At 39.7% G+C, this 18078-nt stretch overlaps 1 protein-coding gene across 1 annotated transcript in view; it reads right to left on the bottom strand.

Moving 5' to 3' along the window:
• Positions 1–17107: 17107 nt before the first annotated feature.
• The window catches only part of LOC148040835 (uncharacterized), a 28607-nt gene continuing 27636 nt past the window's right edge, over positions 17108–18078 (bottom strand). The window contains exons 10-11 of the mRNA XM_087668670.1: positions 17850–17970; positions 17108–17773 (exon numbers count right to left, since the gene is read on the bottom strand). Of these exons, the coding sequence (XP_087524796.1) occupies positions 17714–17773; positions 17850–17970 (181 nt within the window). The 3' untranslated portion in view covers positions 17108–17713. The remainder of the gene's footprint in view (positions 17774–17849; positions 17971–18078) is intronic.

The following is an 18078-nucleotide window of genomic DNA, read 5'->3' as shown; positions in this document are numbered from 1 at the left end:
TGAAGATGAAGCTGTGACGACGAACGAGCGACGACAAAGAAGATGATGAAGAAGGCGAAGGAGAAAAAGACGAAGGTGATGAGGGGAGGGTGAATTCTGAGGAGGCAGCAGAGGAAGACGAAGATGAAAAGACAATGGTGGCACTGCAGCGTGTCGATGACGAGACGATCGTTAAGCAATCAGCGTAGTATGCTGATAAGTAGCGTATAGAAATTGGACAGTCTCCACTCTCAAAGAAGGCATGTCGACCTCTCCTCCAAAATCAGCTTCGACTGCAGTCGTCACCCTCGGAACTCTGACAATATGATTTCGCCCCGCCATCTGTCGTAAAAAATGCCGACTTGTTCGCCATCTCGTTGCTTATCAACGAACTATCGTCATTGCTCTTTTCCCCAGTCTCGCTGGAATAGAGTCGTCTTAATCTCGAAATTCCTAACACTCATTACAAAAACCATATCCCTGTGGAAGATCCATGGAAGATGTGCAGTGCGCGTCTTGCAATATCAAGCTGGCAACCTGTGAGAATGTGTGTGTGTGAGAAGTAACGGCTGACAGTTGATGTAGATTAAGCCACGAATTGGAGCAAAGCTGAATCCACATAAACATCAAGTTGCACAAAGAAGTGAAAATTGGAGGTATGTGATGCTGAAAGGTGGTGGACTGAATCGTCACCTTGTGGAGCTCGAAAAACCACCTGCGGCAAGGGAGGAAGCAACACAAGAGCTTATCCAATTGGCATTTTCTTCATTATGGCTTGTTCCTCAAATCATTTACTGTCACTTTTGCAAATGTGGACAAGCTTATTTTAGCTCTCGGAGGATGTAAAAGAACTACGAGGCTAACGAGTATTAGTGGCAAACTTTATAATATGGGTTGCAAGAAGAGAGACAAATTACTTGAGAGAAGAAGACACAGTTGATGATGAGCTTTATGTCTAGTTATGGTGAATGGAATGGGGTGACAAACCTGTTGCTGATGATGAGCTTTATGTCTAGTTATGGTGAATGGAATGGGGTGACAAACCTGTTGCAGTAATCAAACCTTTAATGGTTTGGGTGACGGAACCTTATTACTTGGAAGTGCCCTATCTACACTATCAAAAACACTTTCAACTCTCATATTCATGACAAATTATGCTCTCAAACTTTGAAGTTATCTTGTGAATTGATTCATTGATCTTCATCTATTCTATTCTTTATGTGTAACAATCAAGAAATCTATGAGAACATATCAAGAAGATTGAAAATTTTGTTTCTACTTCTCCTTATTATGCCGACATATCTAATCGATGGAATGGGAATCTTAACCATTCTTTTACTCCATGTATTTATCTTGATTTCAGTACTCTTCTTATCTTTTGCTCCCATCTTGCCAAGCGTCCTTGCGGCAAGCGACTTTCACGAACTCCCGCGCGTACCATGTGCGACACCGTGTTATGGTCCTTGAAATGGTATGTCCTTTCTATGGTCGATTTTTTGTTAGTTACAATGTTCTTCTCCCCAAGGGGTGCAAGGAATCCTTGAGACAAAATAAAGACTTCCAATAATGTCCACGTCTTAGAGTTCTCTTCCCATAGCACAATTCAAGATGGTAACCCCATCTACTCCCGGTAATCAAAATGATCAATTATCGGTAAGTCAAGGCTCTTGAAATCATCCCCAAGGCAATGTCGTTGCTAGTTCTTGGGCCACTAGTCTCATGCACTAGTGTCGGCATGCTCAAGGTGGATTATTGGGATTCATCCCTTCAACCCATTGTATCATGTACTCAAGTTGTTATGGCGGTGATGCACCACACACTATTGGTCAGTCCCATGACCTTGGTGTATGGTCAATACGGCTTAGTAAGCCTCATCTATGCACTCATGACAAGGTCTTGTTCAAGACAATGGAATTCACAAGCAAAGTTGAATGGATACTAGTATGAGAGCATATGTCTCTTCACCCCTTGAAGAGTAGTACCTATGCTTACCAATGATGGAGTGACACTTGCCTCTAGATATGATTAGAAAATAAGGTCTCTCTCAGGGATGAAAGACATTTCTTATTGGAGATGAGGGTTGTCTCTAGCGAAATGATCATCTAGTGCTCCATATGGTTATGCCCAACTTGTGTTGCCTTTGGTCAAAAGGTTTTCTCGGTTCTATTGTGCTCAAAGGTGAGTCAAGGCTTCCAACTTACTTCAAGAGAGTGTCTCTTGGATAACTGAAACAATGAGCACTAAGTCTCAAGGTGTTGAGAAACATGTGGTGGTAGATGACCTCCATGGGGTTCTGTCTTGCCTATAAAATCATAGTCCAAGTGTGACTTGAGGGGGTTGGAATAAGTGGATGCATTAGAGTTCAATGGCGATCCTACTGTCTTGAGAGTTTGTAAGTACTCAACCCTTACCCACGAGGTACTCAATCCATCACATGAGTTCAATCAAACCTCATGAAGGTTTTCCAATTGTTGGTAGTGGTTTGCAGTGTGGTGTAGCTAGAGGTCGCCACCTACTTGCGATTTCGCAAGGTTGCAAGCTACCCCCTTCAACTTTAAAGTGGAATCCTCACAGATGACTTGGTGATCTCCAGCACAAGGAGGTAGGCCACAAACCACATGCAAGCCATCCCTCCAAACTCGAAAAGGCAACCTCTTCACTAGACATTGTCTAGTCAACCGCTTCCTACTTGTCAATCAAATCCCAATGGGAAATTGAGCATGCAAGGATGCTTGCTAGTGTAAAACTTGAAATTCAGCCCCAAAAACGTGCAATTCCACAGCGATCAGTGGTAGAAGGACAAAGGAGCATGAATAGATCGAAACTATGTCCCCTAGTCACCCCTGAACTAGCTTTTTGCGCCTCCCAAACAGTCTGCCAAGTGCTTGCAATAGCACCCTTAGTTCTAACTGACCCAATGAACCTCCCTTGCTGAAAATAATAGTAATTTTTTTGAAATAAACATGGGAATTAACTCACCTCATACTTCAGCCCTTATCTCTTTAGACCATACACTCTCTAGTCCTCGTATAGGAAGGAGCTAGTCAACACTGCGGATGACTATCTCAAAGCGGTATACAAAGCTTGCAACACTTGTCATTACTACTCAATAAATATCAAAGAATTTTTTGCGGATGTAGTGACAGCCTATAAGAGTCTTGAAGTTACGAATGGCTATGAAAGATCCAAAGAACATACTTGAGTTTCTTGAGATTGAGGCATGAAGATAGTCTTTCAGGTAGTAGGTTATTGTGATAGGGTAGCCTATTTAGTGCTTGCGATGCCATGACTTTGGGCATCAGGCAGCACATTGCATGTGTTTTGAAGCTAAGGTGGACCCACAGGTGGATACTGATGGTTTTACATGCAACAATGCGACAGAGAGGGAGACGGGAGGGGGGGTGTTAACCCCAACACAAGGAAAGCAAAAAAAAGTGGGAAAGACGCAGGGCAAAGGCGGAAAAAAGGTAGCCCGACTGAAGAAAGAAGAGGAAAGAAGACCAAAAGGGCAAGGGCAACCTTAAAAATCCAAGGAAAATGCAAAAGGGGAAAAAGGCGCATTTTAAAATAAAAAGGCGCATCGTGAAATCTTGTAAAAGAGCGTCGGGCTCTCACCCGTGTAATTTGTAAATATAGACAGGTGGTGGAAAGGAAGCTAGGAAGATAGAAGGACAATGAGAAAAGGGGCCTAGGCTAATGGCCGGCCATGTAAACAAGGGGGATGACCGCCCGTGGAAATTAGGGCATGTATATAAAGTTGAAAAGTGAATGAGAAGCTCATTCTTTGGTGTGTGGCAAAAAGAGTCTTCTTCTTCCTCTCTTCTTCTCCCCTCCTTGCTTGTGTATGCTCTTGAGAGAGGGAGTGTGAGAGTGTGAGGGAGTGAGTGTGTGTGAGAGTGAGGGATCAAGAGGGTGAAGCTCTTCACCATCTCCTCTCCTCTTCTTCTCTTCTCTTCTCTCTTTTTCTCTTGCGCGCGCGGCTATGGAGGATGGAGCTTGGAGATGGAGGAGGCTTGGGGATGCTTGAGCTAGCATCAAGAGTCGTGGAGCCACCAGAGTGCAAGAGAGAGGAGGGTACTCGATCTGGCATCAAGGTAAACTCACAACACTTGTAGGATCGACGGCGCAGTGGCTAGGTGAGAGATAGCCATTAGAGCTCGCTTGAAACGCTTGAAACAATAGGCGGTCCGTGGGTCTTGGCGATTGAGCGAAAGCTCCCACATTTTGGTTCCGTTGCCGGGACCATGGATTCAAGCTTGAGCACTTGTGCGCCTCATATCAAGCATCGAAGTAGGGTATTCATCCCCGAAACGGAGCTTGAGATAGGTAGGAAGTTGGGTGTTTTCGATCTTCAGAACAGGTAAGTATTTTGGGATATTCTGGTTGTTTGATGATTGGAAAACATGGAGAAATTAGTTCAGTGTTTTACTTTCGATCTATGTTGTGTTTAGGGTAGGTTAACAGTAGGAAATCACACCCGAGAGGCAGAGGGTTGCTGCTATGAAACAGGGAGAAAATCGGGAAAAACAGGGGAAAAATGGAGAAAATGCGCATGTAAATGTGTAGAAAACGCTAGGAGAGTGATCTGTAGTGTTCAGGGAAGGACCAGCAGGGTATAAGTTCTGGAAGGGCAAGAGAATCCTCATTTGCACCCAGCTGAGAGAGAGAGAGAGAGAGAAAGAGAGAGAGAGAGAGAGAGAGAGAGAGAGAGAGCGAGCTTGGCAACTGTCCGATCGACCAAGGCACGGAGTGACATCGCATTCGGCGATCCCCAGGTGCACCGATCTCTCCCTCACCACTCCAACTCCATCGCTGGTGAATTTCGTAGTCAATAGTAATAGATATCTGGATCTTCATTGAGGATGGAGCCTTCTGTGAAAGATGAATAGAAGGGGGATGGGTGCAAATGAGGGACTCCTCATGCCAACTATAATCATGTCCCCGTTGAGAAGAGTGTTTGGAAAGAAGTTCCTCCTCCTCTGAGTCATGAAAGCTTGTAAGCTAGAAAGACATCTTTGAACTTGCAATCACCCAAAAGTCTGTGTTTAACATAGAAACAACTATCACCTTTGCTGCCACCAGGAAGCTATTGCATGTACAAAAAGTTGTCACCTATAGCAAGAAATTGTCTCCAAGGCTCATGGAGCAGTCACATGTAACAAAATGTTGTTGCTTGGACCAAGAAGGAAGCAATTGCAAAAATGTAATTTTGCATTTTGAGCAAAATGTAAAAGTTGGAGCTGTTTGATGCCAAAAAGTTGTCGTCTGGTCTCTCTAGACTTTCACTGGCTACTTAGGGGTACAAATGGGCAATGGACCACCTATGCGGGCAGTAAGCATAGGTTGAAATTTTGCATTTAGGAAATCTGGACTCCTCCTCTGTGATGAAAACTTGCTCTTCTACAAGAAATATCTAGATTGTGTCCTCACTTAGGGGATGCCACGTGAGAATCTACAATAGAAGAGAAACACGAACATAAGAGAAGTAGAAAGAGAGTGAGAGAGGAAGCAGAAGATGAGGGAAGAATATTGCTATGACTAAAGAACGATGTCGATTCAATGATGGTGGATTGATCAATCCCTGCTGCATGCAGCCCAAAGTATCATTGAGGGCACGAAATCAAGTTGATGACAATGGCAACACCACCAAGCACAGAGAGTCAAAGTGTCAGACTGTGCACCTGCAAAGGGAAGACTGAAGACTCAAGAGAGTGTGTGTCTACCAAGTGGAGAGGTTGGCTATAAATAGCCATGACACCAAAAAATTGGTCGACTTGATATCCAAAGAAGACAAAAAATGCTAGTCGACTAGTAATAAATGTTGATCATTGAAGAAAAATGCCAAAAAATAATTATTATATAATCTCAAATATATCATTAATACAAAGTAGCCAAGACTCTATGTCAATAATGTAAAGGATGGCATAATCACAATTACGCGATGATGAAAATAGATATTTATAATAAAAAATTATAGTAATATTATATTCATATCTATTTATAAATTTAATTTTTACTTTTCTAAAAATAGAACTTTGATTATGGAGGCTTTTCTCCCATTGGTTTAGAGCACTCTCTGTCTACATTATCTAAAAGGCACTTTTGAGACCTCAAAACTCCCTTAATGAGGAAGAATATTGATGAAGCCCGCACTTCTCATGTACTTATTGCTAGAGGTAGAACTGGTGGAAATGGTGGCAAGTCTTAATCTCGTAGGCAATCTCATAGTAAGTCATGCAGTCATAGTCCTCTTTGACATATCATTATCATGGGTAGTAGAGTCACATTGAGCCACAATGCCATAAAATATGCAATGATAGATGCAATGACAAGGCAAGCAAAATTTACAAAAAAATGCAAAGTCCACTAAAACTATACCTATGTCCAATGTAAAGATAGATGAGATAAATGCCTTAGAGTACAGTTCTAATGATTGTATTCTTGTTGCTTCATTACTTGATGTTGTTTAGTTGACTGGTACTCCATCTACTTATTCTCAATGTTGGCTACTTGATTTGAAGGCTTCATTCTATGTTACCTCCATCACCATTAGTTTCATAACTATAGGATGTTACGAGTTTTGTTAGATTGGAAGATGGCACTGCATTGGATATCATTGGCATCCTCTACCCTTTGCTTGTTTCTGGGTCTACTGATCATGTTATGGTTGTATCCAATCTTTCACATGTATCTTTATAGTATCTTTGCCTTGGGTACATGTCTTTGAAAGGAATGAAAGTATTGACCTATTTGGAGTATCTTGCATCCTTGAATTATTCTTGTTTTGATTCATGTGATCATTGCTTGTATGGCAAGCAGACTCGTAATTCACATAAGAAATTTAGTTGTACACATGTGAGTGAGCCTTTGGCTCTTGTGCATTCAGAAATTTGTGGCCACATGCCTTGTTAGTCCTTTGGTAGTGCAAAGTATTTTGTTATATTCGTAGATGATTATTCGCATAAGGTTTGGGCTTATCCGATTAAGTAAAAATCGGATGTTTTGTCTACGTTTCAATGCTTTCTTACCATGGTTGAGAATTACTATGAATATAGGTTGAAATGGCTATTATTTAACATTGGGGATGAATACACTTCCAAGGCTTTTGAATAGCTATGTTATGAGAGGGATATTAAGTGTTAATTGATCACCCCATCCCAAAATGGTATTGTAGAGCATATGAACAAGACCATTCAGGAAAGAGTATGTAGTATGCTTAGTCAAATAGGCTTACCAAAACATTTTTTGAGTGAGACACTTACTACGGTTGTGCATCTTATTACTAGATCCCAATGCACCACTCTTTGTGGTAGAGTTGTAGAGGAGATATGGCCTAGTAAACATCCCACATATGCACACTTACAAGTCTTTGGATGTGAGACTTTCTTCCATATTCCCAAGGACAAACGTAATAAGTTGGATTCGAAGTTTGTCAAATGCATCTTTCTTGGATATATGAATGCATGTGAGATTGGCTATCATCTTTGGGATCTGCAAGATTGAAATGTTATTTACATCCATGGTGTTATTTTCTAGGAGGAAAAGATGTATACAAGACTAGAGTAGGTGATTGAGATACACAAGTTGATCTTTCAAAATGAGCCTCTTGTCATAGCACAACCGGCCCTAGTGAGACAACTTGCTATCTTTACTGGAGATGTTATCTCTTGGATGTCCAGGATGTAGAAATGCATGATTTTGTCTACTACTGAGGTTGAGTACACTGCAGTGTTGCTAAGGCTTGCAAGGAGTCCCTATGGTTAGGCCATCTAGTTGCAGGTCGTGGAATGACTATGACTTTTGCACTACCTTTGAATTTGACAAGTTTAATTCAATTGGCCCATAATCCGATCTTCCATGCGAAAACAAAGCATATTGAGACATGCTATCACTTCATCAGAGAGGTGGTTAGAGGACGATTCCATTGAGCTTGTTAAGATCCCTATGGATAGAAACGTACAGATCTATTCAATAACAGTTGCCTAGTGGAACAATATGCCTTCCTTAGGAAGTTGATGGGTGTAGGATGAGATTGTGTCTTTCCTCATCTTATTGTACTCTATGTACATATTGTACTTTTCTCATTTTTCTTTGATTCCTCACTAAGGTACATTTGCCTTTAAGTGGAAGGTTATTGGGGGTTAAAGGTCGCTTATGCCTAGCAACTTAAATTTACTTGTATACAGTATTTGCACACATGTACACTGCAGGTGGCAGACACCCATCACTATCACTTTATTCTTTATTCTTTATTCTTTTAGTGGTAACAGAATAAGGGAAGGCAGGTCACACATTGTGACTATTGGAGTTTCCGCATACTGATCTCTCTCTTCTTGCTTGAACCTCTATAGCGCTTGCTTAATTATTGCTTCTACTCGTGCTTCCACCTTGTGCTCAACCTTTCATCTATCACACCTTATATAAATCCGAAATGTCCAGGTATGTGAACTCCCTATAGAAAAGAATGCATTAGCTACATTAGAATATAAGGACACATCAATATCACCTAATCAAATTCTCAACATATTTCCTTTTCTTTGAAACATCACTAGGCCCAAGGTGTTTGCTTTTTGACACTCATCTCATAATTGGTCCCGTTAGCCTATGCATATACCAATTAAATGCATTGAATTATTATATACCATATAATTAGATTTTTTTTGTGCCTTATCTTTTTGTATAAATTAACCATAATTTAAAAGCACATTCTGGTTGGCAACTCATCAAGACAATGTTGCAAATATCACACTTTTTGATGGCCAAGTGAGCAAGATAATCTATACAACTCATACCATGGGCATAAGATACTAATTTATTTGTCTTTAGGCCATAGTTATACAAATTTTAAGTTGGGTTTGATGAAGGTATAGAAGCTTTTGATTCCTCTTCTAAGGTTGTTTCTACTACTCATGTTTCTCCAAGACACAAGTAGTAGATAGTTTAATAAGATAATATATTACATGTTCTAAAAGTACGACTGTATTTTGACAATCTCATGTGTGGAACCATTAGTGTGGTTGTCATTATTATATATATATATATTGAAAATGATGTTTGTATGGCCATGCAAAGGTGGCATACTAAAAATCCACATCTAATAAAGGTCTAATAAATCAATTTAAAACAACATTAGGTATTAATGAAAATCATGAGTAAAATGTGATAGTGCACATTGGATCCAAGGGTACATGCTTGGACAATACTAGTCCTATAGACATCTACCATAAAAGCTTTGTGTTTTGAGATTAGACCACTATTTCAAATGGTGTGTTCGTTAATAAATAGGCAACAAACCCATTGCACACAAGAGGATCATAATATTCGGTGTATCATGTTTGCATAATATCTTGTATGTAATACATGTTTGTTTGTGTGGCCCATGTTATTTCTGATGGTGAGTCTATTGCAAGATTTATTGTCAAGCTACGTCTATCAACTTTTAGTGTCTAGCTTCATTTATGAGTGGGATTAGTGATAGTCAAAGTGTAGCATACTTTTACATCTATCAACTTTTAGTGTTGAGCTTCATTTATGAGTGGGATTAGTGATAGTCAAAGTGTAGCATACTTTTACATTTGATACTACACAATATCACCAGGTTGAGCATTGTGTTGGTGCACAAATCCACACTCATAATTTAGGTGGTTTTATTGGCATCTTAGCCATTTTTGTATAAGTCAAGCATACTTTTACATGCTTTTGATGCACATGAAAACCAAAGGATCTCTAGCTCTAATGATGGAGGCATAAGTTATATGCAAACATTCATTAACCATTTCTTGGATGCACATATTTTGAGATGCTTTAGTGGATTCTAGACTGATAGAAACACAATGTCTAATACTATGGAATCTTTTACCAAATTTTCTAAAAACAAGCTAATTTATTAAAACTTTTTTATTTTTTGAAAGAGATTTAGACTTCTACAAATGAGCTACCATATTCAAAGATTTTAAGACTTTCTTGATAAGAAAGAAAAAAAAATTGTACAAAAGGTTTAAGACGAAAAAGTCAAACTTTCCAAAGGGATTTTGAAAGCTTCGAAGGGGGTTTCAAGACAAAAAGGTAAACTTATAAAATGTAAAGTTTAAGTATTAAAAGTTCTATGGAGAAATAAAAAACTTAAGTAACAAAGAGAAAAAGTTTAAAGGGTTTATTACCTCATGAATGTGAAGCAAGCTTTTAACCATTAAAATGTATATTGTCCACATGTTATATTGATAAGTTTTAAGGTATTTTGTAGCAATTACTTTTAGTAGGCCATTTTCCAATAATAATGTCTCGGTAGTCATTTTTCAACAAGCTAGGTTTACATATTTGACTAGGTTTACTTTTTGAAAAAGTGGCCATTAATTGCACGTTGGTATTGGATGCAGTTTTGATCAGAGATCCCAACTTTTGAGGGTCCTCATGACCCTGTGGGAGATAGTCCCAAGACTAGTTGGGGCCATGTGGCCACCTAACTAGCATATTTTGCCACATCATATGGCCTATGACAGTGCTTGCCAAAAAGGGAACGGGACATTTTGTGGCATATTCCTTATGTGGTTATCCTTGAGGTGAGTTGATTCAATTTTTGTAATACTATGGGGTTGTTTTGGCACACCCAGGTTCTTCTTTCCATTTTTCCATTATATCAAGCTATATTGGATGCCTATTTTCAGCATTAATACCCATCTATCGACATAATTGGAGGCCGTGTTGATATTGCTATGAGGCAATTATTGGTGTTGCATGGATGTCTATGCTATTGCAATGCAAAGTTGCATTGCATTTGGATGTTGGGTATCGTGGGTCTATTGTGATGCCTTTGATTGTTTAAGTTATTGTCTTTGCCTGGCTAAAATGTTTCTAGATACTCATGAAGATTTTTACATTTTGTTATATGTAGCTATGTGGGATTTGGTATTGTTATTCTTAGATTGGGATCATTTTGTGGCTATGTCTGTGTATGCAATGACGAATGGTTGGAAATAAGGCTCGATGCACTACACATGGGTTGTTGCCTTGGGTCCTCTTTGTAGATGTTTGGTCTCATATGTATGGGCTCATTTTGTGGCTATGTCTGTGTATATGCAATGCTGAATGGTTGGAAATAAGGCTTGATGCACTTCACATGGGTTGTTGCCTTGAGTCTTGGTCGATAGATGAGCAAGTAAATGTTGACTAAGTCTCCTTTTTTATATTCTCTATGGTTTCTACTCCAATCCTATTGTCTCTTTTGTCTTTGTTGTGTTTGATACATGTTGTTGAGTATTGTTGATCTCAAGAGTGGTTGTCTCCTAGACATCTATGTAATCAATCAATGGTATTTGAATATTTGTGTTTGATCTTTGCTATGAGGAGAAAAATGGTTGATGGTTGCACTTAAGTTCTATATGCTTAGTTACAAATGATAGTTACTTATCCTATTGCAGAATGGACCACATGGTGAGTCTAGCTTCCTGAATTTTAAATATAGACAATGTTGTGAAACATAAAAGAATGGAATAAGTTAACAAATTTAGAATAAGAAAAAACCTACAATAGGGCCCAACCTTCCCCATGACAAAAGCCATGGTTTGCCATTCTACATGATGGAATGTTGATTACATAGCTATTCACATTCATATGATATGTCTAACTTCAAAATCAATACAAATATTAATCAAACTACAAAGTGTTGTGGTTTGAGAGGTTTCTTATAGCTTGTTGCAATTGATCGAGAAAAATTTGTATGTCGAATCATGATGTTTTGGCATCGCAATTATGTCCAAAACATGCATCAACCCCAAAATGACTCTGAAGATTTAAATTTTGACTCCATATAAGGAAGAAACAACAAAACTAAGTTTTATCGTGTTCTCCTATTTTGTGCATGATAAAGAAAACCAGAAAATCTTTCAAAAAATAAATCACATAAAGCCAAGTGGGTCGAAATCATCTTCATGGGCCACTGTTTACACCCACATTGATTGGATTAGTGAGGCCTCACCCTTGTTGTTCGCCACCCACTTAGCTTTCTTTGAGATTGCCCTCAACTTAGAGGAGACTAGAATCTTGAGTGTGTTCAAAACACTTATTTTAATATATAGCCTAGACCAACTAAGCTGATTAAAGAATCAAATCAAGGATCTTAGCATCAACTACTACACAATGTGCAATTGAGTACCATGGTGGTTGGAACTAGTCAAGCTTCTATAATGTTGTAAAGTTGAAGCACTCTATTTTGTTGATTAGTGTCTCTAGCCCAAATAATCCTTTCTCTTATGGCGTCATTATCTAAGCCTAAGTAATCAAGGGCCAGCTTCTTTTATTATCATAGCTCCATAAGAATGTATGGAAGAGCCATTCCAAGTTGCCCAATTGGTTTGGCTAAATGGTAAAATAGCACCATCGAACATGATGTAGGATGTCATAACACACTTGAGGATAGTTATTTTGCTAGTTATGCCCTAATGCTTCCCAACTCGAGGATGATGTAGGATGTCATAACACACTTGAGGATAGTTATTTTGCTAGTTATGCCCTAATGCTTCCCAACTCCACTTTTGCATCTTTAACTTTATCCTACCAAATAGCCATTCAAATCTCCAAGCCATGGGGATGCCAAAGTTAACAGGGTAGCCTAGGTAGCATAGTACCTCATGTGATCATACATGTTTGCACGCAAGTGTTGTTAACCATGTCAGTGTGAGAGGTCCCAAGATATGTAAACCATCTCTAGCTTATTGGGGATAATCCTAGATCCCAAAGTCAATTGTAAAATCATGGTAGACCTCCAACAAGTTCTCCATGGAATTCCCAAAAGCATCAATGAGATTGGAATTATCATTCACAAACATAAGCAATGAATGTGCCACCCTGGGGGGTTAGTAGGAGGCCCCTTATCAAGTCTTGCTTTGCTCTACAATGGATTGCAATGAGAAGCAATTGAGTAGCCAATGCAAATAGAAGGGGTGCCAATGAGATGGGAATTATCATTCACAAACATAAGCAAAGAATGTGCCACCCTGGGGTAGTAGGAGACCCCTTATCAAGCCTTTCTTTGCTCTACAATGGATCACCATGAGAAGCAACTGAGTAGCCAATGCAAACAAAAGGAGTGCCAATGAGCACCCCTATTTAACTTATCTCTAGATAGCAAGTCCTTCAAATGGTACAACATTAATAGATACTTTTGTAGATGCATTGAAAAATAAAGCTCTCACCATCCTACAATAACCCAACATGTATCACATATCCTTCAAGACCCGTAGTAATAAATCCCATGTATGATGGTCATAGGTTTTCTCAAAATCCATGGTGGCTATCCATGAGATCTATTACATTGAGGATTGGGTCTTGGATGTGACTTCCATGAATAAACATGTATTGCCTAGGGTGGATCAATTGTGGGAGGAAATGTTGGAGTCGTAAAGCGACTCTATCCTTGAGTGCAGTGGAATGAAGATGGAACTAGAGCATGCCAAAAACAAACCAAAAAAAGAAACAATGTTTTGACCATCGGATAGCTTCTCTTTCTTGATTGATTTTGGAATTACCTTGGTAAGTCTACTGTTCTCATGTTGAGCTATCATTTCACCCTTACTCTGCACGCCATTCAGCATGTTACATAGATCCTTGGCCAAAAATTGGCCACATTGCTTAATAGAACTCGACTAGGATTCCATCCAGGCTCAGTAATTTCTTCTTTCTTCTTGGGCACAAATTCGAGCTCCTCTTTAAAAGTAGCCTTGCTACGAGAAGACTCTTATCCATGGGAGTTCTTTTTTTCACATAGCTAAGCATGACTTCCATTTTAAGTTGGACCTACTCCTTATATTATGGGGCCTTACCCACTATGCCAAATAGAAACTCGTCAAAAACTTCTACAATCTTGGTGTCCTCAGTGCATGCCTTCCCTTTGCCAATGACAATGTTGACTATAGTGTCCTTTTTCCACTTGCTCAAGTTTAGCACATTGAAGTAATACTAGTTAAGGCCTTCTCCCTCTACATCCCAACATGCCTTTAGCTAAACACGACCTACATCCACCCACCAGTGGTGTTCTTGCACTTAGCAAAGTCTTCTACCCCTAGCAAGAACCTAAGGAGTACTATGTTTGTCCAATCAATCTCACTAGTGCCACCATGATGGCACAATGAAATTTTACAGCCGATGCAACCACAATCTGTATTGTGCCAGCCTTCTTGTTACACCCGTACCCTTTAGAGAAGGTTGTGATTGCCTCGATGCACTAATTCTAGCAGATCCCTCTTCTTACGTTTCTGTCTAGATTTTCGTCGACTATTTTGCAGTGCGCTACTCCTTGAAGAAAGAAGATATCGAGCTTGAAGGGGCGAGGGCCCTCCTTCTGTCCACACGCTACGGCATACCACAATAATACTCCATTCGACACTCTGAAGCTCCTCTTGAACCCTAGCGCCAAAATCCATGTATATTCGATCTAGCCTTGCCGCCCTCCACGTGCTTCCTTGGCGCTTGCTGTGTCAAGTGTATGCTGCATATCCCTGGTCATCGAGAAGCGCCACATCTTGTAGATCATGGTTCCATTACCCGTGCGTCCTAGGCCTGCCTTTCTTCCTCCTCTGGCTTGCATGGTGCCCTGACCAACTTTTGAGATTCTCCGTGCCGTTGGGATCCCATCCTTTGGACTGGCTTGCAACCTGCTTGCATTAGTCAGTAGCTTTTTCTCTCCTCCACCATATCAAGTGCAAGCTTCCTCAACTTCGTGCTTAACAACCCCACCTTAGCACCACGAGATTTGAGATAGCCTTTTCTCAACAAATTGCATGACGTTTGAGACGAGAAAAAACCAAGGTGTAATGATTGGTAAAACACATTATGTGAGAGCACACGAGGGATACACGTGAGCCAAGAGGAAACATGGTGTAACATAAAAGTAAGTATAACTTTGACATTGAAGTGGCTGACCATTTAGAATGTCTTGTAAGAGGTCCAACAATACCCTACCCCTTTTTAATTAGTCCATTGCAAATCTTTTAAAATTAGAAGTCATTAATAGGTCATCTAAAGGCCCATTTTGGAGTACATATTTTCTCTAATCTAATCCCCCATATGGTATCTTGAGCATCTAAGGTCTGTGAAGAAGCACTAGTCTTATGGCACTATATCAAAGGCTTCTGCAAGTCCACAAAGCAACAATAAAGCTTAGGTCCTCGTATGTTTGCATACTCAAACAAGCTCTTTGAGGTAAATATATGATCCAACATGCAAAAATTGTTGCAAGGACAAACTTGCTTAGAGGCTTTCCTCTTTATTAAGTCACGAAGATTTACAAATATCAATCCATTAAATTTGGCTACAATGTATGCCCAACCATCTAAAAAATTTATGGATCTACTAGTACCTTTCTATACATACCAAGGGAAAATAGTGCCACATCATTGGATCTAAAATAAAATTGGATGGTAGTTTATTTTACAATTGGTGACCGATCAACATGTAAGTCAAACAATGAGATTGTGAGGTGACAACCAAATTGATGGATACACTCTCTCTCTCACTCTCTCTCTCCCTCTCTCCACACACACATTAAACACAAGGACAACGCCTTGAACTCTTTGCCCTAGTAGCCACTTGTACCCAAAGACTTTCTCAACAATCTTGGCATCACATCCCAAGTAAAATTGAGATCCAAGCCCATGGAAGGAATACTTACATCAACAAGTTTGCAACTTGGAAACCAAAGAATATGGCTTTGTAAGACATTGCAAAGTGCTTATGCACTTGGCAAAGCTAAGAAGGAAATGTGGCAACAAAATGTGTTACAACTAATAAAAGGATTTAAGATAAAATTGAGGAAATGACAACCAAAGAGCAAGATGTGTAAAAGAAATTTGAAACAATAAATGAGACTTGCTAAGCAAGGTATAATGTTCACTCTTTTCAATAGTTAATGAAGTTGCACTACAAAAGAAGATTACATTCCATGCACATTTAGGAGATCTCCATAATGAATCGCATGAAGAAAGATAAGAGGAACTAGATGATAAAGACTACCAAGGATATTCAAAGTCATATATATGGTAGAGACCAAACTCAAGCCAATTGGGTAGAAAAAGGATTCAAATAGATAATACCATGGAAAATTACCAAGCAAGAAAATATTTTAGCGCCTTGGAGTTTGAAAATATGAAAGATAAAGTTGAAACAATAAAATAATCAAAATGCTTTAAGAAAACTAAAACATGGATCACAAATGAACTTGCAACACCACGACTCAAAGCACGACCAAGTGAAATCGCCAAAATAAAAGTACCCAAAAAAGAGGGCAAATGGGCAATTTATCAAGGTGAAAAAACCATAATAGAGGAGAGTAAAAAGCCTAAGCACCAAGTTGCCTAAGGAAAGGACAACCAAGTGAAATTGCTAGGATAATGCTATTAGAATAGAAAGCAAATTGACAATCTATCAAGGCAAGAAAGCCATCAAATACAAGTTCAAAAGGCCTAAGCACCGAGGTTCTTTAAGGTCATGATGTTTTTAGCAACTTTTGTAGTTTTCCTACTTGGTTTTCTTTTGGTGCCAACAGCACCCTAGATTCCTTTTTGTGCCAATGAACACGGAGTGGATGTGTTATAACTAAAACCTTAATGTGTGTCTCTTTGTCCTATATGCCTTTGACGCATCCAAAAGGATGTTTCTCTCTCTCTCTCTCTCTCTCTCTCTCTCTCAAACACTTTTCATTTGAGATTCATCATTCCCACTCACCTGTGAGTCCTGAGTGGCCCAAAAATAGCCATGTGCCAGCCCATGCAATCGCTCTATCGACATTGGGACATGTATCACCACTAACTTGTTAGTAAACGAAAGCCACCCAACATTTTCTGTTGTCTCTGTCAACAAGTTCTCAGACTTCAGGATGCTACTTGTTACCTCGCTTTTCTTATTCTAGTCAAAATTGCAAATTACACCAGAGGCAACATGGCTAGGCAACATCAATGGAGCAATGTTTAAAACACAGAAGGACCATTCAGAGCGATAAAGAGTCCCTCTCCACGGTTCCACCCGTGCATCTCCATCTGTCAAAGCAAATCCAGAGCCTAATATACTTAATAAGAACGATACGTCGGCAAGAATAAAACTGCAAGCACTGTAACTTCAACGTATACACAACACCACACGTGCAAGTATGAAAATTTTCTTAATCGATGTATCTGCTATGTTATCAGCATGCTCTTCCACCAGCAGTCCCACGTTTTGATTTGTAAATATTTTCGTCATCCACGTGAGGTCAATCTTGCTGCTGAACCTCTCGCCATTGACAGCAGAATGAAAAAGACCATACAAGAAAACGGGCTCATCCATGCAGATGCCTAGCTAGCAGATCGATGGTACTTCGGCAGAAGATTCACACACACTACTGCTAGACTTCTCGTTTTTTACAGATGGGTTCACTTGCTGGAAGAAGGACAACAAAAAAAGGATTCATCCTTGCAGATGCCCTGCTAGCAGAGCAGTGGTTCTGCCAGGACTGTTCACAAACTCTGACTGGACTCTAGATACATATAGCTCATGTAGGGAGATACCCAGAGGAACTTGCCACGGAAGATGCATTCACTAGAGCATCATGGCCGGGTATACAGGGGGCTTGCTTTGGATTGCAAAAATGCCCATCTTACAATAGCCTGGAGAGAAGAATATCAGTCAAAGCTGATTAGTTGCTCTCCCGGACTGTGATATCATGGTTGAATTTTTTTAATCTACTGCATCTGGATTCCCTCTTTAGTCACTTGTACCAGCCTGTCACGATAAATCGCACATAAAATCCCAGTGCACAACAAAACACCTGCAACAAACCAGCTTTTCAGGATGAATTGACCAACCGTTATTGCATAAATATCAACATGCCAAACAAAACTTGCCTGGAACAGTAACAATCTGATTAGCAACTGCTGTTCTTTGCAACGACCAAAAACTCTTAGGAATAGGTTCACAAGATTCATGTCCTTCGTGCCCGTAAGAAGTCCGGTTTCAGGATCAAAGCTGTGGAGTTCAGAAATCAAGTCACCAACAGTCTCATAGGTATAATAAGGCCAACTATATCCACATCTTAAAACACTTGACTAATCGGAATTTTATGGACACTAATAA

Source organism: Lygodium microphyllum, chromosome 1 (genome assembly GCF_053477565.2).
Source record: "Lygodium microphyllum isolate KBCC chromosome 1, Lygodium_microphyllum_v1.1.10, whole genome shotgun sequence".
NCBI classification, from domain to species: Eukaryota; Viridiplantae; Streptophyta; class Polypodiopsida; order Schizaeales; family Lygodiaceae; genus Lygodium; species Lygodium microphyllum.
This window is presented reverse-complemented; position numbering and strand designations above follow the sequence as displayed.